Below are 26,704 nucleotides of genomic sequence, written 5' to 3' on the forward strand. Positions count from 1 at the left end.
CTCATTGTCAGGGGAGGTGTGTATATAAGAGAAATACAGAGTGAGCAGTTCTCTTTAAAGTCTTGAGTGTCTGTCATACTTCTGGTTACTGCATGTCCATCTTCTCCCTCCAGTCTTTTCCTCCTTTTCATAAATAAATGAAGCCCATCCATCGTCTTGCTGCAAGCGTTCGCCCTGCTCCTTATTCCAGCAGACAGGAGATTCCTCTAGCCACTATGACAGCATATACACTGCCACTCCATCATATCACATTCATCTGAGAGCTGACCCAGTGTCATGCTGTCAGACTGCAGAGATCAGTGACTCTCTTAACTGCTCCTGTGCTCTCTCTTACAGCTTTTACACCATCAATGAGGTCATTAAGTTTCAGTACTCCAGACCCATCCGGAAAGGAGAGAAAGATCCGGATAACGAATTTGCTGTATGTATGGCTTTGTTGTATGCTTGAGCAAGGGAAGGGGATGTATGCTAATTCCGAAACAAGCAAACTGCCTTTGCTGCCTTTACAGTTTATCTGATTGTGAAGGTTTTGCAGTCTAAGCAATAAGTATTTTCCAGTTGAAATCTGTTCCATGAAATGTAATGTCTGACTACAGACTATTGATTCTGCTATGAACAAACCATCTCTTGACAGTCATGAACTAACTCTCAGCATTACTTCAGCACATTAATGTATTACCTATAATGTTGTTCTTTTATATATTTAATGAATAGTGTCCATTACCAATTATTAAGCCTATAGATTATCTAGTGGACGTCAACAAAGGTAAACTTTTGACATACAGCTTTTAATAGTTTGAAATGACTGTAACATGGACTAATGGACTAAACTAGAGGAGAGTACCGAAGTCTCCTGTCTTCATCCGTTCACAGCCATCCATCATTGTCCACGTGATCCATGGGAAAAATCCTTGTGTTGATTGACGGATAACTTTATTCATTGAACACACATCTGTGCCATTTACTAGATTAACCATTGTAAATGTGCAAGCAACCTGGGATTGTAGTCCAATGAAAAAAAAATCAGATTTATCCCACTGTTTGAATTTGTCTGATGAGAGTGGTGAAGTTGGTTTTAACCTCCTAAGACCTGAGCTTGCATTTTAGATTTCTTCTACCTATTTGGGGTTAGGAGGAACCAATAAATATAATAACCAGATATTATCTTTCAACATGAAGCCACTTCTTTTTGTGTACAACAGGTTCCAGTTGCAAAGAATTAAGTATTATGATGCACACAACCAAAAATGTCATGTCCTCGTATGAGGACGCCAGTTTGTAGGAGGTTAAATTGAAAAACAGAAATATCTCTGTGTTTTCGTATGGAGCTTTCTGTCTTTATGTAGCACCGAAGTCCTAGAGAACTGTCAACTGCATCAGCTGTATAGTCGCAATGGCAATAAAACGTCTTGACTTGATTTGACTTGACTTGATCTTTGTATGAAATTAACTTGGTAACAGACCGAGAGGATTTGAATGCAAGATCACCAGACATTCAGCTCCAAAAAAAAAAAGAAATCAAATTTAAGAAATAAATCCGATTTGCCTAGCCGATCTGTAGGTTCAGGAGGAGTTCAAACCAATAACGGCTTTTTCTAAGTGGTCTGTCCAGTGCAGCCATTTCTCCGTGTCTCTAATTTTACCCATTACCTTTTTTCCCTTTTTCTATTTGTGTTCATTTTTGCCATTTTCTTCTCTCTAAAAGAATATGTGGATTGAACGGACCACATATGTCACAGCCTACAAGCTCCCCGGGATCCTGCGCTGGTTTGAGGTCATCTCCGTCTCTGCAGTGAGTACACTTTGACCCACTGTGTTCTCTGATTATTTTTCCCCCTTTAATTAAGTTCGAGATTTTTTTTGTAAAGCAACGGCCTCTGTAGTGTCAGAATAAAGTTTGCTTGTAGAAAGATATTGCTATCGATTATTGGATCAAAATATAAGTGTTTCGGTGCGTTTGAAAACGGCAAAGGAAATGGATTAGAAACGTAATCTCACAGCATGACTAATTACTCAGTAAGTTTGTAGGAGTCATTTTACTCGTCTTTAATCTAAAGTGCCTATGAGGGTTGTAATAAATTAGAGGTGAGACAGACAGAGAGGGTGGGGAGAGAGACGGTGAGTAAATGAGCAAGACAGAAGGTGAGAGAGGGTGAGTGTAAAAAAAAAAAAAAAAAAAGACAGAGAAAGAGACAATGAGTAAAAAAGAAAAAAACGAGAGAGAGAGACAGTGAGTAAAAGTGCATGCAAGACAAAGAGAAAGACAGTGAGTAAAAGAGCGAGAGAGAGAGGCAGTGAGTAAAAGAGAGAGAGGCAGTGAGTAAAAGAGAGAGAGAGAGGCGGTGAGTAAAAGAGAGAGAGACAGTGAGTAAAAGAGAGAGAGACGGTGAGTAAAAGAGCAAGACAGAGAGAGAGAGAGAGAGAGACTGAGTAAAAGAGCACGGGAGAGAGAGAGAGAGAGACTGAGTAAAAGAGCACGGGAGAGAGAGAGAGACATTGAGTAAAAGTGAGAGAGAGATAGTGAGTAAATGAGCAAGACGGAGAGAGAGACAGTGAGTTAAAGAGCAAGAGAGAGAGAAAGACAGTGAGAAAAAGAGAGAGAGAGACGGTGAGTAAAAGAGCAAGACAGAGAGAGAGAGACTGAGTAAAAAGCACGGGGGAGAGAGAGAGACATAGTGAGTAAATGAGCAAGACAGAGAGAGAGACAGCGAGTTAAAGAGCGAGAGAGAGACTGAGTAAAAAGCATGGGAGAGAGAGACATTGAGTAAAAGAGAGAGATAGTGAGTTAATGAGCAAGACAGAGAGAGACAGTGAGTTAAAGAGCAAGAGGGAGAGAGAAAGACATTGAGAAAAAGAGCAAGACACCATGAGAGGGAGAGACAGAGCAACAGTGAATAAAAGAGCGAGAGAGAGAGAGGGAGGAATAGACATAGAGAGCGAGAGGGAGAGACAGACAGATAGCGAGAGAGAGGGACACAGTGCTGTTTTATCAGTCTGAGAAAGTGGCCTGTTAGCACTATGCAGTAGTTCTAAATATCCTCACTGAATCTCAGTTTTTTGTGCTGAAGTTAACACTTTTGTGCTGATTAATTAGTCTGGATTGTGTTCTATAATTCAGGCCTTGATCAGGATTTTAGAGAATCTTTGACAAAGCAGCTTTCTCAGCTTGAGTGCTTCTCCCACACAAATCTCCCACCATCTCTCACACCCCACGCCCCCCTAAATCTTCCTGCACCACCCCAACCATTTCCCACATGTGTGTGTGCTCATGTGTGTAGCTCAGGCTGATCTATTTTCACTCATCTGCTTCCCAGATTGCAGTTTTTTCCTCAGCTGATTCTTATTTTCTTCCTCCCGTAATCACAAACACAAATCCTCCTCTCCCTTTACGCTCCCGCCGACTTCATCATGTGTGTTTTTGTATATTTCCGTCCATATTCAGCTGCTGCTGTTTATTCTGATAATCCTCACGATGTTCTCATTAGCTATTTGTAGAGCTGTGTGTTGTGGCCAGGAACAGACAGATTTGTTTCGGTCTCAGCTTCAGTCTGTCACAGTGTGGTGCGACATCCTTCTCACAGACGGTGAATGAATAAGGGACAATCTGCAGTAAATATCCAGTCCTGGGAGTAAAGATCCAGATGAACAGATTACCTTTCATAACCTCTTTCAGAAACGATAGGAGCAGATTTTTCTTCTTATGCAACTGACACTTTTTTTTCCTTGTAGTTTCTTTGAGGATATTGTCTAAGGAGGGAGCAATTAACTTGAGATAAATGCATTAATGCAGACTTTTCAGCATCTTACTTGTTTTCTTGGACAAATTTGTTTGAGGAACCCATCATTTTCTCTAAATTAACTTGACTGTTCAATCCAGATTTAAGAAAAAACAGACTTTTCTTTTTATTTTAAATAATAAAATATATCTAAATGGCGTAGACAAAAATTATGGGAAGTTTTAATATTGTATCACGCAACGTTTAGAGGCAGTCAAGTGATTTCTGTAGCGATCATTGATCCTTCTGCAGCCGTCCGCATGTGACTATCCTGCTTTAATTTCCTAATTTTAATATTAAAGTTCGCGTATCCCTGTGTTTACAGGAAGAGATTAGCCCTCTAGAGAACGCCGTGGAGACCATGCAACTGACCAATGAGAAGATCAACAACATGGTCCAGCGCCATCTCAATGACCCCAACCTTCCCATCAACCCCCTGTCCATGCTGCTCAACGGTATCGTGGACCCCGCCGTCATGGGTGGCTTTGCCAACTATGAAAAGGTAAGGAGCACGTTTTCACCTAAAATCAAAGCACAAATCATTCCTTTTAACTGCTCGAAATAACCGGTGTTAAATATCAAATATTACAAAAGCTGTTCATCTCCAGATGGATTTTAGCTTTGAGGGAAAGGCTCATTGAAACTAATTGTCTTGTTAATTGAAGCAGCAATATCTAAATCATTTGTTTAGATACCTGCATGATGTCTCCGAAGGAACTAATCACTCAAGTGCTGCAGGAATCAAATGAATACAAAAATAAAATGTGAAGTGCCATCAAGGAAGTAGCAAAAAGCTCAGCGTGCACTCTGATGACTGTTTACTCCTCAGCTTTATCCATCACTCACTCAAAACAATGAAGCAACACTGCAGATAACAGACTTATTTTATTTTTCCCCCCAAGTGTAGAGAAATCCTCTTCAGCATTTAGCACTGTTTTTATTTATTTATTTTTTTCAATTGAATTTGTAAAATACATCTAAAGTAGAAAATTGTGCCCAAATTGCCTCAAATAGGCTTCTACAAAGCTTAGAAGTGCAGGTTCCAGGTTCGAAATGATCTTACACGCACATAAAAACAGCTTAACTGCAACACAGTCTTGAGTTGTGGTGTGAATTTAAATGTCTGTTTTCAACATTTATCGAAAGGCTTTGCATAAAATTGTTTTTAACTCTTAGCTTCGTGGCCAAAATTTCTAACGATTGTGCAAAACCTGAAAGGCAGACTGACTAAATATTCACATATTCAGGAATTCTCAGGTAATAGTGACTTGAAAACTGAACAACACAACACAAAGCTGAGCCTATATAATAATCCTAGGCAAGTTAGAAGCCTGCTGGTCTCTTTCCCTTTAACAGGTCTTACTATCAGATGGAAGTAATAGCTCAACTGCAGGGAAATATTACCTCACTGCAATAGTTTCAAGAAGCAATTTCACCTGGTCGACACTCTGTAGAAGGGCATATGATGTAATATTTGTGTGGGGCTTTTTTTTAATCTTCCTCTAGAACCATGCACATGCAGTGAAACATGCAGTAAACCCTTTGGCATTTTTCTTTAACGTGTCTCTCCCTACTAGAAAGAATGTTTCTCTTAATATTTCTGATCTTTTAGATCCGATTCCTTGATTTGTTTCCTGCAATAGACCAATCTACATCAGTGATTTGTTTACAAAAAAAAAAAAAAATCAGACAATTGGCTACAAATCAGCACACTTGGCTTGAGTTAGTATTCAGTCCTTCTGAACAGAATAACGAAAATTTAAAGGTATTTCTATCCGAGTGCTATATTTGTATCAGGGTAGTCTCACATAGCCAGGGCTTCCGCAGCAGATCTAGACTCCACAGCAGCTTTTATCGGCCAAGGACCATCCTTACTGACATTTAAAGCAGCCAGTCACAGTTTTGTTTCGTTTAGAAGCAAGGTCAACAGACCAGCGTGCAACCATAGATCGCTCATTTAAGAAAGTCTTGCAAATTAATAAGTCTGTACCATGAACTTCATATCAATTGAAAAATCCACTGTTTAGCTGATCCTCCTAAGCTTTGTTTCTAGGCAGATTGATAAAAAAGAAGGAAAAAAAAGAAAAAGTGACGCACACGTCTCTCAGAAATCCTGTAGATTCCAACCAATCAGATGATGACTTCAAAACTAGTGAAGTGTTTCCAATTTTGTGTACCGTTATGCATCAGACGTTCAGCCAGCGGTTCATCAGCATGACGTCTGAGGCTGAAACTAGTATCAGGGTAACACATTCTATGAGTCCTGTATGTTATTTATTATGAGTACATGTACAACATACATTTATAACGCAGTCTGTTGAACTCGTAGGCTCTGACTGGTCAGCAGCTCTGATGGTATTTCAGACTGTAATACAAGTCACAGGTTTACATTCATGCATTAGTGATACGTTATTGTCTTAACACAATTCAGAGACTGGTAAGAAAGCACTCTTTAATTTTAAAGTTAAGCATTTTAGCGCAGACCCATCGCTATTTATTCTATGAGGAGAATGCTGCAGTCTTGTTATGCTGCAGAATGTTGAAGTCTTGTTAACTTGGAGCATGAGTGAAAATGAGGATTGTGAAAGTATTTCCAGCTATTCTAAGAGATGACTTGTTTCATGGTTCCACCACATTAAACTATAAATGGATTGTAATTAAAGGCAACATCATTTGGTATAAGAGAAATAACTCACTTCAGGATGTGCTGCTGTTAGAAAATAATCAACTCCTAGTGGAAACAGGACTGCTCTGTTGATTATTTTTCTTTAATAACCCAAAAATGTTTTTATATATAGTGTGTGTGAAATAAGCCTGTAAACACAATCAGGTAATATAAACTAATAACCTTGTCTAAAGATTGATTATTTAAACTGAAGTCAAATATGAGACTGTTCAGATCAACATTGTAGATGCAAACCTTGGAATGTCATAACATGGACATTAGGACACAAATGAAGCATTATGCCAGGTCATTACAGACTAGATCCTAAAACCTGTTTATTCAGTTTCTTCTGTCTTTGTGATTATAACAGCATTGTTATGAACATATATTATAATGCATTATGTAACACTGCAGGTAGAAAACTGTTGGTCCAGTGTTTATTTTGGGTGGCTGTGTTGGCCCTCCTTCTACAACATTGGCAAAGGAGCACTGTGAGAAACCCTGTAAAAAGTTGGCCCAGTGCTCACTCACACTGGCAAAGGGCACTTTTTATAACAACCCCATCAACAGTAGACCAGCGTTAGGAAGTTGGATTTAAAGTTGGCTGAAAGTTTGTTGACCCTGGTGGCCCAAAGTTAACCCAAAGGGCAAAATCTCATAGACACAATGTTGGCGCTGTAGAATGGCTGCCTCTGGCCCAACCTCAGTTTTCTGCCTGGGATATAAAATGAAAAGTTTTATCAGGTTACTCATATGGCTATAACTTCTTGTGAGCAGGTATACGAGGTATTTATTAGGTATTATACTGTAAATATAATGCATTATGAATACAGTATTCATAGGAAATATTATACAAATGTGTAGTTAGAATTAAATTAAAGTAGTTAGAATGTGTAATTAAAATTAACTCAAAGCCATCTCTTTCTCAATCTTGTCCTCTGCAGGCGTTTTTCACAGAGAAGTACATCCAGGAACACCCCAAGGACCAGGAGAAAATCGACAAGCTGAAGGACCTGATCGCTTGGCAGGTACGTCCTTTTACAGCTCTTTCTGTCCCAAAGCCAATTCTGATCCTAAACAAGTGACAGATAAAAAGCAGCCAGAGACGCTTCTGACGAGACCACTGCTAACTACTAAAGAGCCATAAAACACACTGCATTAAATGATAATGATACTCTTCATGAGCAAATTTTCTCAACTAGCACGGTGTGAATGAGTCTTTAATAGGTGGGAATGTTGACTTCAAGCAGTCAACACTTCAAGTCTGAAGTATTTCATGTGGTATTTATTAAAATCTTAAGCTGTCTAACGTAGACCAACCTGAGGATTTTTTGAGAGGATCATTATTAAAATAATAGTAAAAATTCCTAATCCTCACTGTTGTGTAGCACAGATATATCACAAAATGTTTGCTGCTAACACTAGACATACAGCTAGCATGAGCCAGCTTGACCAGAATTATTTCAGATCAATTTAGTGTTCATCTAAAATAATGCTAGCTAGATGTTAAAATACAACAAGATTGGACAACAGATTATTTTAGAACATCTCTGAGCATGCTCAGAAATATTTAATGGGTTCATGTTTGTACCCATGTGTGGCCTCAGAGACAATTTTGTGCGTTGTTTATTTTCATTTGGCAGATTATTTAGCATTCATTTTAAATGCAATAATATTCATTTTAAATGAAATAATAATTGATGGTAATACATGTATTTTTGCTGATGGACAGGCAGAGAGCTGTAGAGGTTTTGTACCACCTTATTTCAGCTGGGTGTCAGTTATGTTTTTCAGTCTGAATCTCAGCAGCTGAACAAATAAAATAAATGGCAGGAAATTAGTTGAAAAAAAAAATCATTGAAAAAATGTATGTTTGTTGTTCTCTTTGGTAGAGAGATGAGCTGTACTTCACTGCTTTACGCAAGCTAGGCATCTCTGTATTATCTCACTTTACAGCTCTTCCTTTAGATAAATATAATCAATCACGTCCTTGTTGTGAAAATGGAGTCATTCCACGCGGTTTGTTTATGAGGCCGGAATAGCAGGTTGCAGCCGGATTGTAAAAATGTGCACTAATAAAGTATCAAACACAAGGAAATACTTTAAGAGCGCGTAACGCAGTTAAAAAGAAAGTATCTGGAAGATGCTCCAGCATATGTTCTCGCAAATGTTCGCTCGAGCCGCATATGCTTCAGTGCAGTATTTCATTACACCTATAACTATATGCAATTTCAGCAATCGGACCCGTTTTCAGAGTTGTGCTAATCGTTCCGTGTCTGCATGGTCCGCTGTTGAGAACAGATGTATAAGATCTGTTCATTAGAACGTTCTTGACTACCAGGGCTGTAAGAATATTTCAACACTGGTGATTTGGATAAAGATGATGATGTTTTATAATGTAATGAATTCTGATTATATAGTCATGTGCTCATGTTGTTTTAAAGTGTTACGTACGACAGTGTACGCTTATCTGCTGCTACACAGTGTCATGAGGCATGTTAACATTCCATGTATTCCATATAACTGTTAGAAATGTAATGAATTAAGAATAGAGAATGAGGTGGAAGTGGTAGAAGGTCTAGAATTTGTTGTGATTTTTTTTGGGGGGGGGGGAGTGTGTGTGTTGTGGTGGGGGGCATACACTATACAAATTTCAATTTCCTTATGCACACAGTCATTTCTTCTCCTGGCCCTGAACAGTAGCTTGAATAGTTGTGTACTTGCTCATTTTCTCCGTTCTAATGCATTAACCTGTTTTACTGCATGTACGCAGATAACTCCTAATTTTTTTTTATGTTATTATGTTAGCTACCACCATTCAAGGCTAGTTAACAGTGTTTTCAGGCAACCAAAACATGACACGAGCCAAGAACCGTCCATTGTAGCTTTTACATACATTTTGTGCTGCTTAATGAGTTAATGATTTGTTATATCTATGTTTGATATCTATAGTAACCTATAATAATGCAGTTTTATCCGTTCTTCCCTTTTTATCATGCATCTTTAGCTTGTTCAGTGCTTTTTGCGTGTGTTCGATTTTGTGAGCTCTCCCCTTGTGCAGGTTGTTATCTGCTCTAGGGCACATGTCATACACACTTACCTTCAACTCATGACCCTCCTCACTGTGTAATAGGGGCTGAAGTACTTGCTGCCTTTATAGATGCGCAAGGGAGGAAAATGACATGTAGAGGCCATTTTGTGAAGTGGCAGGCAGTCTATAACAACTTGAACAGAGGCTCAGGTTTTGAGCGAAACTGCCTGGGTAACAGTCACTGGATCATATAGTAGCAATAAGACTCATTTTCCCGAGCTGCAGTATATGTGGGTCAGGAGTATGTCAAGGTAAAAAAAAATAAATAAATAAATCTGTAATCAGATTCAACATTTTTTTGTGTGTGCGCGATGCTCTGAATAACAGACTCCAGCTTGCTGCACATCAGGATACTTATCAGACTGGAGCTCATTCAGTATGTTAATTCAAAGATAATTGGCGTCGGCGGTGAACATGAGCCAGAGTCACAATCTTGGAAAAACTGACCTGGCAATCACCTAAAGCGCCACTTGGTACGATTTTCCGGGGAAATTATCAGTAAGCTCATGTATAAACAGAAGCTAATGGAATTTTTCAGGGAGGAGGTTGATGCTTTCTATGACATGTCTATGATGTTGCCTTCGTGTCAGACCAGATTACACCGTTAGCCTGGCGCTATTCATACCAGAGATATACACTAGGGTTCTTGTTGGTAAAATTCTGGGGCTTTTTTAGTTCAGTTTCTTTATTGTTATTTCTCAGTTTTTTTTCCCCTACTTTGTTAACAATATTAACACCTCTGGAAGTGGCAGATTTTAAACATTAGCACAGTAAAGCAATGAGAGGTGTTAAAGCCTGAAGTAAAAAAAATTGGAAATCGGAGAAATTAAGAAGCTGTTGGTCGTTAGCACAGAATTCTTTGTGAAATGAGTGGAATAGTCAAGGATGTGCAAAGTACCAGGCAAGAACGTGGCAAAAGCAGTTCAAACACAAATGCATTGTGAGATGGACAATGGGACTTTGAATAACACACAGCTCCAGTAAGTGCATGTCCCAGGCTGTCAGTGTAAAAACACTGTTTCTCCGAGCATGATGTGATGTTGCATGAATAGCGTTGACCTATTGACTGATACATTAGTCGACAGTTCTTGCTCGAATACACAAAGCCTCAAAAGTGAGCAAAAGAAAAACAAGAAAGTGTACAGGAAACAAAAGGAAAGTGCATGTTTAATCAGTGGAATTGGAGGAATATATATGTGGACTTCTGGATCGATGAAAGCAGTGAAATTGGGTTAAATTCAGTGCTTCAGAGCAGATCTAAAACCACTGTATTCAAAGACTCCACTTTCACTCCATTTCCCCATAGGAAAGTGATGGTGTCGGGATGGTCTTTTTTTTTTGAGGAATATTAATAGACGGGTGCTGATACAGGATCGGATTTCTCTTTATTTGCATGCGTTCAGCTTTTCTGGGTTAAGAGCCAAGCTAATCCTGAAGCTGCACTGCTATGCCTTGTGAAAGTGGAAATGCTTGCACGGGCATATATTTACCACTTGCATATAATTTTAAAATCATTTTAATATTGAATGATTTGTACCTTCTTGTACTTAAAGCATGTTTGAAGGAAATCTCAACTATTTCACTCAGTCAGGTGGTGTTTTAATGCTAAGCATTAAAACTGAATGAAATAAAAGGGTTTTGAAGGCGATGCAGGTTTAAAGGGAAAATTTCAGGGCTATTCAACCTGCACAATTATTACTAATATGACAATCAGTGTGTCGTGAAAAAGGAACTGAACAAAATGTTTAATAATGAAAGTCTAAGGGCGGATGTTCAGTCGATACATGTCTGTATAACACACACTATTATGCTGAAACAGAAAAGGTCTTAGTTGAGAGCGAGTTCTACTTAATCTGTTATTAATTTCAGGCAACTTCCTACCACTGGAACAGATACCTGGTTTTCATCTATATGGATTTAGGGGTAGTTTCTCCCAAATGTATATTTAGCTGCCCTTAGAAGTTCGTTATCAATGACATAGTTTTCAGTTCATTTCTTTGTACAGGTAGACCTGAGAATCACTGCCATAAATATTACATAAACCTCCACTAGTGTCATTTTCTCATCTACAGTTTAGCGGTATTGTATCATGTTTTGATTGATTTGTTTAATTGATTTTATGTATTTATTTATTTATATAATTCTTCAAATTTGTTTGACTAAATACAACAAAATAAATCCCTTTAGCCCACATAGGGGTGTTTGTTGGGCTAGTACTAATACTAGAGCTACTGCTGCAGAGGTTGGATGGAAGAACAGAAAACAGGCCTAGAAGAAGAGGATTTATTCATTCATCCATCTTCAGTAAGTGATCTATCCAGGTCAGGGTCATGGTGGATCAGGAGTCTATCCTGGGATCACTGGTATGAGGCAGGAACACAGTCTGGCTGTGATGCCAGTCTGCCAGTCTGTTGCAGAATAGAGAAAATGTCATTGTGAAAAGGATCAGATAATTTTTTCATTGATTTGTGGTTCAAACTGCACTTAAAAAAAAACGACATAAAAATCCATCATTTTCCACCATTAAACCGAGGTGTTTTGTAAACAGCCTCACCCACTGACCGGTTGTAGTGATGATCAATGCATCAAGCAGTGTGAGACACCCTCGACTTGGTGTTTGATGTTGAGCTCTGAATAACATGTAATTATGTCTAAAGTGAGTCAGGGTCTGTGTTCGGACGTGATCAGGCAGCTGATTGCTGTGCATTGCGTCAGCTCCTAGTGACAGACTTTTGCGTTTTCTGTCTCATATCTCACAGTAACCTGGCTTGGGCTTTGTGTTTACCTGAAAATCTCAATTCCTTCTCCTTTTAGGTTTGAAGGAAATGGGGATATTGTCTAACTTTGTTTCTAGTAAACACCATTTAGACGTCTGCAGGACTATTTCTTATATTCAGCGTTTGTGAAATAATTCAGGTGAGAACCCAGGGCTTTCAAAATGGGCAGAAATTGGGATATGTTGCATTTGATTGATGCTTCTGAATGAAGCCTTGCACTAAATCCACAGTAATACACACTGCCCTAGAATATGTCTGGCAAATGAACATTCACGCTGCGTTAGATTGCTGTGCGTGTTTTACGTGTCCGAGTCAACAACGCAACACCGGAGACGTATCAGATACTTACAGGGATGGGATGTGATGTGATGAAGCAGTGTTCAGGGTTTCTACATGGTGTGTACTGAAAGTCGGTCCAGAACAACTCAGTGAAATGAACACATCATTGCATCATCTTTAAATTTTCCTTTCTGAAGGCATTCTATCCAAAAAAACAAAAACAAAAAAAAACCCTCCAACACCAGAATACAGATTAGGACTGACAACCCCTGAGAAATCAATTGGATCTGAGAGGCAGGAGTTTGGATCAGTGATACTGAGCCACATGAGATACATGTCTTGCACAATGTGTGTTTGAGAAGGCGGCTGATGGACAAGCAGTATATTTTTTTTTCTGAATAGAGTTTTGAGAAAGCACACACCAGTAATAGATCCATAATGTAGCCACATGCACAGTCTGTTAAGCAAATCCTAGTAAAGAGAAGAGCTCAGATCTGTTGAACTTCTAAAGCATTGTGGCTGTCTAGATTAATGTTTACATTAGAACCCTGCAACTGTTAACTAAATAAACTTCAGGAAGTGCTTTTCTTTTACATTCCCATGTTTACATGTGTTATAAGTGTCGTCAGCTACAAACGCCAAACAACTGCTTAATTATTTCGGGTAAAAAGACTACACTGCTGGAGAGAAAGAATGGGGAAATGGCTTGGAGTATCAGGTGGTCTGTTACCCTAAAGGTTCCCTTTTGTGTCTGGTTCTGTTCAAGGTTTCTTCCTCATGTTTTTCCAAGCCCATGTCACCTCTGACTCGCTCATTAGGAACTAATGGGACAAGTAATGGGACAAGTCCATGCCAGAGATATACACTAGGGTTTTTGTAGTAAATCTGTCCAGCACTTCTGTGAAATGTAGTTATTTTACCCAAAATAATTCTGCCGTTGTTTGGCTTTTATACCCAATACCTACTCATTTGGAGCTAATTAAGGATCTAAATATAACATGGATTTGTGTAAAGCTGCTTTGTGATGATGTCTGATGTTATTTACAGAACTATTTAGTAGTCTGGCTCTCACTGTAATTGATGTGTGTATATATAGCCACAGAGTTTTGATTAGTGCGTCAAACGTAAAAATCCTGTTTTCTCTGTGTACATTTGCTCCATTTTCAGATCCCATACCTGGCCGAAGGTGTGCGTATTCACGGCGAGAAGGTGACCGAGGCCCTGCGACCCTTCCACGAGCGTCTGGAGGCGTGCTTCAAACAGTTAAAAGAGAAGGTGGAGAAACAGTACGGTGTGAAATCACTGGTAAGAACTTAAACTTAAGAAAACCAGAATTATAATTTCTATTCAGCCCTCCTTTTAAAAGCCACCATCAGTATATGCTTAGTTATGATTAATAGGATTCTTCCCGAACAAGTTCAGATTAATTCAAATATGCAAATGTTATTTCAACATTTAATATATTAAAGGTCATTTAAAGGTCCTTCTAGAAGCTACATTGAGCCCTGTCATATTCCCAGTTCTGTAAATATAACAGTAAAAATTCTGTGAACCATATGACCGCTGCATTCCCACTACAGGTAAGAGAGACCCAAATTTAATGTTGTTCCTCATGTGTGACATGGAATTTTATTTTCTGAGGTAACCACGTGGTACTACGTCTTGCAAGATTTATGTGCATTCACTGGAGTTATTGATTGTTACTATAGTAATACAACCCTTTCTGTTTCTCTGAAAAATTAGCTAAACCATCAAGCCTGCTAACTTAACAGAAGATCAGATTCCAAATTTGTCTTTTTGATGCATACTTTCTGAGAAATATAGAAAAGTAACTTTGCTACTTGAAAACACTAACTGAGCCTTTACCTGACCTATTTCAAACAAAACCTGAAGAAAATATTTTCCCTTTTTTCTGTATCTGATCAAAGGCAGGAGAAAAGTGTCAGGATTCCCCAAAAGAAAATGCACCTCTTGGGTTTCCAGACAGCTATAAATGACACAATTACAGACATTTACAGCATGCAAATATTTGATGTCTGACATCTATACCCACATGGATATACGGATGTCACGTATACAGGCAAACCTGAGGATAGAGCATAGAGATAGAAATCCAGAGAACATACAAAACTAGCATACAGCTGTGGAGTCGGCCATTAACTTTGACTGATGTAATGAGCTCAAACCTGCCTCCATTGTTGCTGACATTCTCTGTAATATATTCTACTAAAGCAGTGATTGCATTCCTGGTCTGCCAATCCTTCTGTTCAATCTGTTTCTCTTCTGGGAGGAAAAAAAAAAAAAAGAGAGAGAAAGACAGTGGCTATGTTATCATGCATCTGTATTTCACCAATACAAATGAATTCATGTCAATAATTAACTTGCCTTTACCTTAAAATATTCATTTGATTTAAATCTGTTTATTGCATTAAAACATTAACAGTGTTTCCTTACACAAACATTTTATTACAGGAGGAGTGCAACCGTGACCCAAACACATGCACAGATTCTGTTAGTGAAAGCAATCAGACACAAACGTGGCTATTATTCAATTTAATTGATTATTGAAAGGATTACCCACCTCGTTCACTCGGAGAAAAATATCATTCAGATTGCCCCCAGCTGGTTTAATCTATTCTGATTGAAGTGTATACACTCCCAGTTGCGCTCTCAGTTGGGTTATTTATGGATTATTAGACTGCATGTAAACGTAGCTAGTGAGGCAGGGAGAGGGAGACGCACAGAGAGCCAAAATACACCCGGGGACATAAGACTAGAACTCCCACTTTAACTGGATTTGCATTTACAGTCATATTTATGGCATTCAGCAGATGGTGTTAACCCACAGTGATTTCATCTACTTGGAAAACAAATGCTTATACTGAGATTCCAACCAGGAGTGCTCATGCATTGAAAGAAAATATGCATTACTTTTTCAGCTAAGTGCATAATTAGTGTTCATTAAAGTGCTTATTATAGAGCTGAGTTTTCACCGTGCATCGGAATCGTTGGAGGTTGCAAGTTCAGTGCAATTATCATTTTTGCATGAAAAATTTAGCAGACCAGCATATCAGAACAAATACCAGCTGTTCAAATAGCTGACATGTTAACATAGCTGACTGGCTAAATAATTAGGCACACGGTGAAAATGTAGCTCGGTCCTCTCTTTGCTTATTTTTGAGAAACCCCTAACAATTGTCCACTGACTCCACTTTTTCCTCTAGCTGTCCTTCATTCCTGCAGTGCGTTTTGTCCCTGCCCTGAACTCTCCTCCTCCACAGACATGCCTGCTGAGTCGCCTAATGCTGCTCCATTAATAACGGGAGAAACTCTGAACGAGAAAGTTTAAGAGAGAAAGAGGGACAATTAATAAGCTGATGGGAGCAGTGTATGGGGAGACAGTTAGGGTATTAGTGATGGCTCCCAGCAGGTATTGATCATCAGCTTCTGTGGCTCACGGTTCTGCTGGTCAGTCACCTTTCACTTCAACGATGGCTCATGTGGAGCCTGGATGTTCAGCATGTACACTAACAGGCTGCTTCAAGGGCAGTGTGTGCGTGAGAGAGATTCAGACTGTAATAGAGGAAGACATGTGTGTCCTGTGTCTTGCTGGTTTGTGGGCAGTCGTGTGTGAACAGTTTGACTCACCTTTTTATGACAGTTGGTGAAAATCCCCGTCGAGTCTCAAACTGTATAAAGGGCAAGCAGGGTGGATCAGCACGCAAACACTCTCCCCGAGCGTACACTTTTATTAGTGGAGTTCAGTATACTCATCTATTTTTTTTTTTTATCTGTTTTCTTACTTTACTTAGTTCATCTTTGTTCTGTCCTCTGTGTTTTATTATAATTTTCTTTTTATCTGTACAGTTAAACAGTGACTCAGTTTGATTTATGTGGGAAGTCTGTATGCGCTGCATGCTGTAATAGCTTGTAAAGCTCAAATATCCCTTTTAAACTTATTTGAAGTATTAAAGCCCCAAGCATAAAAATGTGGTGTGTGTGTTTTAGCCCCCAATTGCAGATGAGCGTCGTGGCACACGTCCTCGGTCGATGGTGCGCTCCTTCACCATGCCCTCGTCTCAGAGACCGCTGTCTGTCGCGTCTGTCACCTCCTTATCATCAGACAACTCGCCCTCAAGACCAGGATCTGATGGGTACAAACACACGCACACACACACACTCTATCACCACTCAATAAAATGATCCATATTTTCATGTCAGAACAGCATTTGCAGCTTTACACCAACATTAGACCTGTAGGAAAGAACATTTTGTTATGACTGCTAATAATATGTAATAAAGCCCTTACACTTGCACTTGTAGACATGTACGTGGAAGTTTAGAGATGTTTCTGACCACCTGGACAAACGTGAATCTGTTTTCTCATTCTCTAAGTTCGAATCAGTTTTACATCCGAACAGAAACATCCAAAGCTATAAAGTAATAAGTGATAAAATAAGATAAATACAGAAGAAGTAAAATGATTGTGTTCTCTTTAGACATTTCAGTATAATGCAGAATATATTTGATTTCACCAACCAAAGGACATGATGGAATGTATAATTTATGGTTGATTAATTTAGCTATATAGTACTATGTTACTTAAGTGAAACTACCTCACTGCTTTCTCACTACACACAAGTTGTAATGCTGTGGAGATACCTAGCTAAAACGTTAAGATGTTACTACTGCTAAATTTCTGTTATAGCTGACTAAATGGTCATGTCTAAAGACTTCATTATGTGAAAAGTGTATTAGTCCAATAGCTGTACAATGGCCATATGTCCAGAACCCCTGGACATATGGGTATTGTACCACAGGCCATTGAATAGTGCACTATTCAAGTACCCTTGGCATTTTCTATTTATAGTGGAGAACAATCAGTGTATGCAAAGGTATCTTGATATATAACAAGCAATTAGTGCTGAAATGATCTCTCAATGCACTTTGCCATTTATAGGTACGCTTATGCTTTTCTTTCACCCCATAAAAAGAAAAGGTGAGCTGATTTACCTGCAGCTGCGTCCATTATAACTGCAAGTTTATTTCAGTTTGGAACCTTATTTGTTTTAACATTAAAAATGTCCTGAACTTGTGCCAGAAAAAAAAGCCTTACACTAATGCCACAATACGCTTAACAGCTGGAGTGTGCGCTTTCATTCATGCACTGATGTAGAACTGAAAAGCTTCTCTGAACTCCTCACTGTGTGACTTCTCTAAATTTCGTACCTCAAAGCTTTTAATTTCCACCGCCCATTGCCTCTGATGGTCATCAAAAAAAAAAAAAAAAAAGCATCCACTCTCTTAAATGTACTACCAAGTCTGATAAGTGCATTAAGAATGGATTTGTGAAAGGAAACGTCTCTAGTATAGCGTTAGTGAGTGATGTGCTTGTGTGTTTATTGAGAGGTTCCTGCCAGTCCTGCATAGCGGGCACTGTATTGCCAGCCTGAAGGATTAATTAGCCTGTGTTTGGAGAGTGCGATCTCATCAGCGATGCCCTCCACTGGTATTTAATTGCAAAGGGCATCGCACCACATGCTCTTTCATTTGATCGGTTAATCCGTCTGGTTGAAGCGGTCTGATTCGTACAAACCGGCGCCAGCACTTAAAAACACCAATTATGAGAGGCAGCATTGGGTATGTGAGAAGGGCACTGCAACAAATTCCTATCAACTCTCTTGACATGGTAAATGTCATTTCAACTTTTTTTTATACCAAGTTTTTATAAAACGCAGTAAGAGACAAGGAGACTGGATATTCTGTGAGCAGTCAGATGAGCTTGTTTTATAGTTTATACCTATACACCGAGGAAGATGGTGCTTTAGGGGTTACGGGGTGCTCACTATTATGCTGATCTGATGAGACAAACTTGTGTAATGCTTTGCCGAGTGTTTTAAGACTTTACAGTGCTGAATAACAGTGTGGAATCGGTGAATGGACTGAAGAGAAAGTAGTGGGTTTATTATTTCACTGCCATCTTTCTTAACATACTCAGCAGACGTGACGGTGCCTTGCCAAAAAACAAAAAAAAAAAAAAACAGCATAAATTACAGTAGTAAGGTATTGGGCCAGCAGGCAGAAGCCACCAGAACATCTTCAGTGTACCTTGGCATAGATTCTGCAAGGCTTTGGAAAACTAATGGACTGAAACACTTCTTCCAAAAGATGTTCTCTCAGTTGATAATATTGCTGGAGCACTGTCTAACATGTTGGATCACAGTATATGATCTACATGATTTTTATTTAAACATCAAATCATTCCCTGAGTCCTCATGCTCTGTGGAAAGGGGTGGAGTCATCCTGGAAGAGACCAGCCCCATCAGGACAGAAGTGTTTCACCAGATCAAGCTTTATAGCAATGGCCCAAAACAATACTACAGTAATCAAAACACACCACAGCCCTTTTCCACCTTTTAATTTGCTCCTCATCTGTAAATATCAGGTCGTCGTGCCCAAATATTCCATATCCTCATTTGTAGCATCTCTGTTGAATGCAGACCAAATGTCAGAGACACATTTCCATTTGCTTTCCATTCTACAGAAGTCTGTATGATATTAAAAACTGCTTTGACATCCATGCTGAAATTTTCACTCTCTTTCATCACTGTTTATTTTCTTCCTTCCCTCCCACACATTTCTTACTCCATTTTCCTTTTTTATTCTCCCTCTTCCTCTTTACAACTATACTCTCATCCTTTTTCTGACTCTTCACCCACCTACACACCCATCCGAAAATGTCCTTTTCTCTCTTGTCTTCCTGTAGCTTTGTTCTGGAGCCCCTCTTGCCAAAGAAGCAGCACTTTAAGTCTCAGGACAAGCTGGACCGGGATGAACCTGAAAAAGACAGGAAGGAGAAGAAGAAAGAAAAAAGAAACAGCAAACACCAAGAGATCTTCGACAAGGAGCTGAAAGCCACTGACATTCCCATGCAGCCCACTGAGGCGGTCATCTTGTCTGAGACGGTGAGAGACAGAGATTAGTTTGCTAATGTTTTCTTGTGCAGAACGTGATGTGGTTTAAAAAAAAAAAAAAAAGAGGTCCATGATAACTTCATAATAATCGGTTACAGGCACATGGTAACCTTGCACAGTTTTACTTGGTCTATTCATAAATTCCTCTCATTCTTTATTGCAGTGGTTCTCCCCCAGGGGTCAATAAATCAGGGTCTATGAAAGTATAGTCTGTGGTTTTTAATTTGGTAACAGAAGTAGACCTACTTTTATCAAAGTTATTAACTTTATTAGCCTGTTTGAGTTATCCCTGAATTCTTCATTTTACTGACTCAAAAACAAGCATGCACATAACCTAATATGCTTTCTAAGTGGAAAGATCAAAAATAAAAATCTATATAGCTCCAGTAACTAGCCAAAACATTACTGTACATACCTGAATAATTAACCTGCAATTTTTTAATAATTCATAAAATGAGTTTGTTTGGCTGCAAAAGATTTAATGCATATAAATGCATGTAAATGTTTTATACCTTTAGTCATATATACATCAAACTGTGATAGTAGTAGTAGTATGAATATTATATGTATTTGTGATGGGAAAATATCATGACTAAGCATTTCCTCACCTGGATCAGTTTAATTCTCAATCCTTCTTGATTTTCCTGTTTTCAGATCAGTCCACTGCGTCCCCAGAGACCAAAAAGTCAAGTGCTAAACGTGTTGGGAGAGAAGAGGCTCTCTGTGTCCCCAGGTCCTGCTGCTCCTCAGACTACTTCTACTCTTCCTCCCCCCATCACACCAAGGGTCAAGCTTGCTTTCAGCATGCTGTCCACCTCCAGTAAGTTTCACTTTAATAGTGCACTGTTTTCACTCAAGTTGCAAGAATCAACCTAGCAAGCACGACACTTTGATTAGTTAGATTGCTATGTACTCTTGCTAGTTTCTTTCTTCGCATAGAGGTTACCTGAACACAAACTTTTTAGCATGCTAGGGGTATAACCCACTTCTGTTTCAAATGCACTTTTCAGACTCACCAATGATAGACTTGATGGAAATGGCACCTTTTATAAAGCTCATTGTTCTCAACTGTCTTCTCAAAAACGCTCTAGCTAAGCTCCCTCTGTGCGAGTACTGCCCTCACGCTTAGGATCTAGTGGTTGCTTTCTGTGTCATCATCTTTGTTGTGGGATTGAGAAAGTATCATGTGCCTATCCACTGCAGCATCACTTCTTTTGGGTTGTTAGAGCCATTATGAACACTTTATACGTGTGTAATAACAGGGTAATAAACTGGTTACTAAATATTAATAGAACACGGTATATTCTATTTCACTGTATTATAATATTGTCTTAATTTTATTCGTATGATAGATCTGGAACTGAATGGGATGGGCTATGGTGAGGTTCCACCTCCTCTGCCAGTCAAAAGCAGTGATTATGGAAACCTGATGGAAAACCCAGAGCAACCAAGTCCAACCACACCTCCTCCTCTACATCCACGGGTAAAACACATGAGCATGCACAGACACCCACGTACCTTTCATGCAATCAATGAAGCCATCATATGCAATTCCAAACCAACACAGGATTTAATATTGTTTTCGAAATTTCAAAATGGTAAATGGCAGCACAAGTTTGACAAGGAGTGACACTAAGTATGCATCTGACCTTTGCCTACTCGTTAACTGGCTTGAAAACTCGTCCGTAAACAAAGCCACCCTGTATGTGGAGCATCGTGAGGCAATGAATGAATATACAAGTTTGCTGTTTAATATTCATTCATTACCATGCATTGTTGACTCACTCACAGTGTTTTTCTTTTTATTTGCTTCCCCCCCCCTCCCGGATTTGACCTGTTTATCAGTCTTTCCTTACCTCCACCTTCCCTTATTAAGCTCAACTCTTTCGTTCACGTCTCTCTTCAGCTGGACCACTCCTATCTATTACCTTTTAGTGGTGGTGATCACTGGATAGTCCATTCCTCCTTTCTCGCACAGTAAATGGAATGATTTATCTTCTGGCTAAACAGAAATGATCAAATCATCTGATTGTTAGTATATCTGATGGAGGTATATATTTCTCCTTCCACTATGTCTTTTGTCTCTTTTATATTGCATTTCTGGTGGCTGTTGCTTGTATATTACTTGAAATTCTCTCTGTACCACACACCCTATGTGCACAGGTTTATAATTGCTGCCTCCATAGCTTGTAGTCCTTGGCGCGATGTCTTCTTGATGTATGTGTTTAGAGGACGTGTCAGGACTCCTGCATAGAGACAGTTTGATACCTGTCCCAGACTCATGATTTACATGTAACAGTTGTCACAGTTTCACAAGCCAACACACACACACAAAGTATTTTCATTTAAAAATGTCTTAAATCTTGGTCAAGTGTTTCTCATTAAACCCAGGATCCAAAAAAAGCAGCTACAATAATGTTGTACTTATATCATGTATGAATAGATGGTTTTAGCCCCCTGCTCAATGGTGTGCAAATCATAAAACATTAGCTAGCCCACCTCTAGTCCAGCCAGCAACAGTTAACTATAAAGTATGACAATCATGTGTACATGGATTTCAGGACTTACAATAAAGTCATGATGTGACAGTAATGTCGTATTTGTTATAAATACCTTCTCTGTTGATAGTACTTTCCTGTAAACTATTCCTGGCCATTAACTACTGCTTGCAGAAACATGTGTTTAACACCTAGATAAAGTGTTAGGAGGTGATCGCTATGCTTACACTTAGTTCACCTTGTATAATCTGAAGAAAGTACAGGGTGGTGCATGGGTAGTGGATGAACAGACCTCCTGGAGTGTAATGGCACTATGTAGTACCTGTGAGGATGAAGCACTTTAGGAGGAGATAGGTGTACATTCTCTTTACATCCCCTACAAAAAGGATAGCGCTCTAGGCACTAAGCAGTCACTTGGACCATTGGAAGATACACACACAGTTTGTGAAACAGTTCCCTTATGAAAGTAAACAAATTCCACATACCCAAGGCTCTAGTGTTCAGCATCATTTCCTGGACTGCTGTGTAGCAATTGTTGAGCAACCTACTGCTCTGAGGGGTAAAACGCACAGGCGCAGGTAGTCTGTAGAATGCTCTAAGCTTGCAAGTCGCAGGCTCACAGCTTTGGAGAGCAGAAGAACTGTAGCTTTGACCATAGTCACAAGCTGCTTTCCAAGACATGGCCTGGAATGTGCACTGTAGTTCTAGAGAAAAGGAAAGAAGTGACATGGTGTGAAAATATTTAGAACCATTACTCATCATTCTGTGAATTTTTCCTGTGAATTTCGTGGCGGATTTAATTTATTGTTTTACGTTTAAAGGGTACAGCATGAAGATTACGGTGAAAGTATCTCAATAATTTTCTGGGTTTCTCATTTGTTTACTGTTCTTATTAGAACACCACGGTGACATTTATTCCGTTTAAAAAGTACAAAGACGTTATTCTAAATGGTGTTCTAGGAACATTCTGTGCTGAGGTGACGCCTTAACACACCTCCGATACAACAGGTATATAAATGTTCGTAATACATGTCACACATAGATTCTAACTCTATTATGTCTCTTGTTTCCTTTTTTCCTCCATCTCTCTAGAACATGCCCCCTCCACTGCCGAGCAAAACCCCACCCCCTCCTCCTCCGAAAGCTACAAGGAAGCAGGCGTCCATTGACTCGGGGATTGTCCAGTGAGAATGGATAGTATATCAGAGAGAGACTTCGGCACTTCCCCAGACGCTGGGCTTGGGTGATTCTGAATTGGCCTTACTGACAGTGTGATTAAAAACCTAGAGTTCATAGTAACTCCCTCATCATCTTCACGCTGAAAGAGCTGGCCTGTCCAGGGACTCTCCTTTTTTTCCTTCTACTCACCAATTATTAGTCAAAGCCTCAGCCCTGGTGGAAGTGCCAGGTATATTATCTGATCCATTTCACACATCTACAGGCCTGTAAAATGAAATTGTGTGTCAGGGCATGTGGCTAAAATGAACAAATCAGGACTGTCTGACATGTCTGCTGTCAGCATGCAGGAGTTTTGCAGCATTAGAATAATTATTAGTTTAATAGTCAGCTGATTTACTTAAGATCTTTGGTCTTGCCCCCAACCACCCCCCCCCCTCCAGTCTGAATGAGCAACCACTCCAGTGCTTAGGGATTGACGTAATCAGAATGCTTTACACCTTTTCCACTCCTCTTTTTTTTCCCCCAATATATACACATATGTGTACAGATATTTGTATATATGATTTTATTTTATTTTTTTTTTCTTCTGGAAGTGTATTTTATAATGATTGTATTAATATTGGGGCAAATTTACTAGCAATTTTTTATCCAAAAAGGGCTTTTTAGAATTTTAAATGACAGGGATTGTAAAGTACTTCTTTGTACTATCATTGAATATTTTTTTTCCCCTTCAAAAATCCCCCCCCCTCTTCGTTTTGCCGTGCACACAGCTAACTTCCTCTGTCATATCTTTTTTGTATAGAAACTGTAATGCTGTAACCTTGGATTATGATAACAATGACTGTTCCAAATTCACTACTGACTTAAATAAACTCATTATATGTATTTTTAAACATGGTTGCTGGGGCTGTGCTGACCCAACTGTATGTTTTAAATTAATGTAAAATGGGTTTCTGGTGCCTTGTCCCTGGTGAAAACATTGTTGATTGCTGACCTTCACCTTGCTTGGAACAAGTAATGGAATTGGGCTTAGACTTTTCCTCATTTGTTCTTCTACATTCCATCTACAAGTTACTTCACCTTAAAGGGCAACAGTACAATCACAGGTAAATTTATCGAGTGCTTCTTGTGAGAACAGATAAAAGCAGAACAGTATGCCATTCTGTCTTATTTAGATTGATTAATAGGCAGTGTAGGAGTCATCAGTTGCATCACTTGATGTAAGATTCTACAGTTGATCATAAATTGTATAATAAAAATAGTTCATTTGGAACTAACACCACAGACACTTTATGCACATAATAACAAAGTAGTGTGGGTCGAGTGATCAAAGCTCAGAGTGACATATTTCACCTCTACCAGCCAATAAATTATCACAAGCTGACAAACAGGAAACACTTCAGGTGGATTGCTTTCCTTTCCTGGGGAAGAGATGGCACCTGGATGGAGTATTGGAAAAAGGCAGTGTGATTCTGCTGTCCTGGCATTTGTGTGGATGTTACTTTGACCCATAGCACCAACCTAAACAGTGTAGCAGACCAAGAACACCCCTTCATGGCAATAGCATTCCCTAATTGCCGTGGCCTCTTTCAGCAGGAAAGAGCTACCTTGCCACACTGTGACAACTGTTCAGGAAAGGGTTAAGGAACATGACAAATTGTTCAAGGTGTTGACTTGCCTCCAAATTCTACAAAATCCCAATCTGAATGAGCATCTGTGGGATGTGCTTCAATCCATGGAGACCTCACCTTGCAACTTACAGAGCTGCAGCTCACTCCTTTGTTCCAGATACCATAGCACACCTTCAGATGCCTTGTGGAGTCCATGCCTTGATGGGTCACAGTGGTTTTAGCAGCACAAGGTTACCAAAAAATATATATATACATACACATTTTGTCACTATAAACGGCTCCTAAACATTTGAATACTGAGAACAAATGACAGATGAAATGAATAATTCTACATTGCTGCTTCTGGTGTTTAATGACAGGCTTTTTAAAAAGGATGATGTGTACGCACTGCAGTAATTGTGGAGTGATTAATGGACGCAGTCAGTTTATTATGGGGGAAAAAAAATGCAGTGCTACTAAAAATGAAGATTCTTGCTTTCTAGCCCACATGAGCAAATAGTTCAGATGATTTCCAACGATTGCCTTCCTCAAAGACCACACGTTGTCTAATTATTCAGCTGGATATCTTTTGGATGTTGAATCACGCTGCAAAACCGCAGTTGCTCTCAGGTTTATTCTGCTACATAAGAGGGTTCTGTAAATCAATACTCTAATTAAGCCTAAATTAAAATCTTCTCATTAATAAACAATGTGACATACTTGACAATTAGCCAATGTTTAATTTCATTTGGTTTACCACAGCCTGCTACTACATCAGCCATTAAGTTTAAGTTCTTATCTATGAGCAAGAAGGATTTTTTTCTGATGACTCCTGGGGAAAAAATAAAAAAAAAGCATTGCACAGACTGACATTTTTCCCTAATTACCTTACTCAAATCCCTTACCTTACCAAAATGTTTCAGAATGTGTAAAACACTAAGTGGGACAGAGCGGATGCTCTCTTGCTGTAGTATATTGAGTATGCCAGTGTTTGCTCAGGAGGTGGTGGGCTACAGGCGGAGGCTCAGTCAGAATCGGTGAAAGGCCACCCACAAGTCCAAATAAGGTCCACTCAAATCTCTTAGCACTGTCTGTCCTATTCCTTGGGGATTCTCCTTTTGAAATCTTCATTCTGCTTTATTCAAGCCTTTCAGGGCTATTGCGATTTTAATAGAAGAATGATATATTCATTCAGACGTTGCCATGAGCAAAATTGAATCCATCTTTTTCTGTGAGTGTGTTCATTTCTCCCTCCCTGCCTCCATCAGACCCCGCTGTGATTAAGCGAATATGCTCGCCTGGATCCAAATCAAATCACCCCACACAAATGACCAGCCATATCAGTGTTTTCCAGACTAAGTTGACGTGCCATTTCATTTTAATACCAGGAGGAAGTCTTGCAATAAAATGTCCAAGTGACATTTTTGTATTTGTACTGTTCAGTAGAAATTAGTTCCTTCCAGAAGCTTTCAGTGTGATCCCTTTTTCTGGCTTTTGAATGTCTTCAGTCTTATATACAGTAAGGCATTTAATCCTTGTATAAACCTGGTGTTTTTGCTCTGCACCTCTATACCTGAGTTTGGGTAATCAGTGCAACTTTCCTAGACCCATTAATCTCAGGGCTCAGAGTAGCAATGGAGTCACATCTATTGAAGATCTCATTTGTATGTTCACTGACTAATCTTTGCAAATCCTGGCTTCACCTCATTTTCTCAAGTTCATTCTAACCTTCTTGTACTGTTAACTCGTAGAGCGGAGATGCTCTTCAGTAGTGACCCTCAAGTCGCCTGTGTTTAAAGATCAACCTGATAGACTCAGTAAATCAATACAGTAGAAAATATTACATGATGTTTAC

The 26,704-nt window shown here is 39.2% G+C and overlaps 1 protein-coding gene across 2 annotated transcripts in view; it reads left to right on the forward strand.

Moving 5' to 3' along the window:
- dock1 (dedicator of cytokinesis 1) overlaps positions 1–24,132 on the forward strand; it is a 268,380-nt gene extending 244,248 nt beyond the window's left edge. For both annotated transcript variants that reach the window (XM_058405904.1, XM_058405905.1), the window contains exons 43-52: positions 337–421; positions 1,706–1,792; positions 4,102–4,278; positions 7,386–7,469; positions 13,756–13,893; positions 16,597–16,742; positions 19,355–19,553; positions 20,217–20,382; positions 20,915–21,045; positions 23,153–24,132. In XM_058405904.1, coding sequence (XP_058261887.1) covers positions 337–421; positions 1,706–1,792; positions 4,102–4,278; positions 7,386–7,469; positions 13,756–13,893; positions 16,597–16,742; positions 19,355–19,553; positions 20,217–20,382; positions 20,915–21,045; positions 23,153–23,248 — 1,309 coding nt within the window. In that variant the 3' untranslated portion in view covers positions 23,249–24,132. The remainder of the gene's footprint in view (positions 1–336; positions 422–1,705; positions 1,793–4,101; positions 4,279–7,385; positions 7,470–13,755; positions 13,894–16,596; positions 16,743–19,354; positions 19,554–20,216; positions 20,383–20,914; positions 21,046–23,152) is intronic.
- The last annotated feature ends 2,572 nt before the right edge of the window (positions 24,133–26,704 follow it).

This window comes from Hemibagrus wyckioides, linkage group LG13, assembly GCF_019097595.1.
Source record: "Hemibagrus wyckioides isolate EC202008001 linkage group LG13, SWU_Hwy_1.0, whole genome shotgun sequence".
NCBI lineage: Eukaryota > Metazoa > Chordata > Actinopteri > Siluriformes > Bagridae > Hemibagrus > Hemibagrus wyckioides.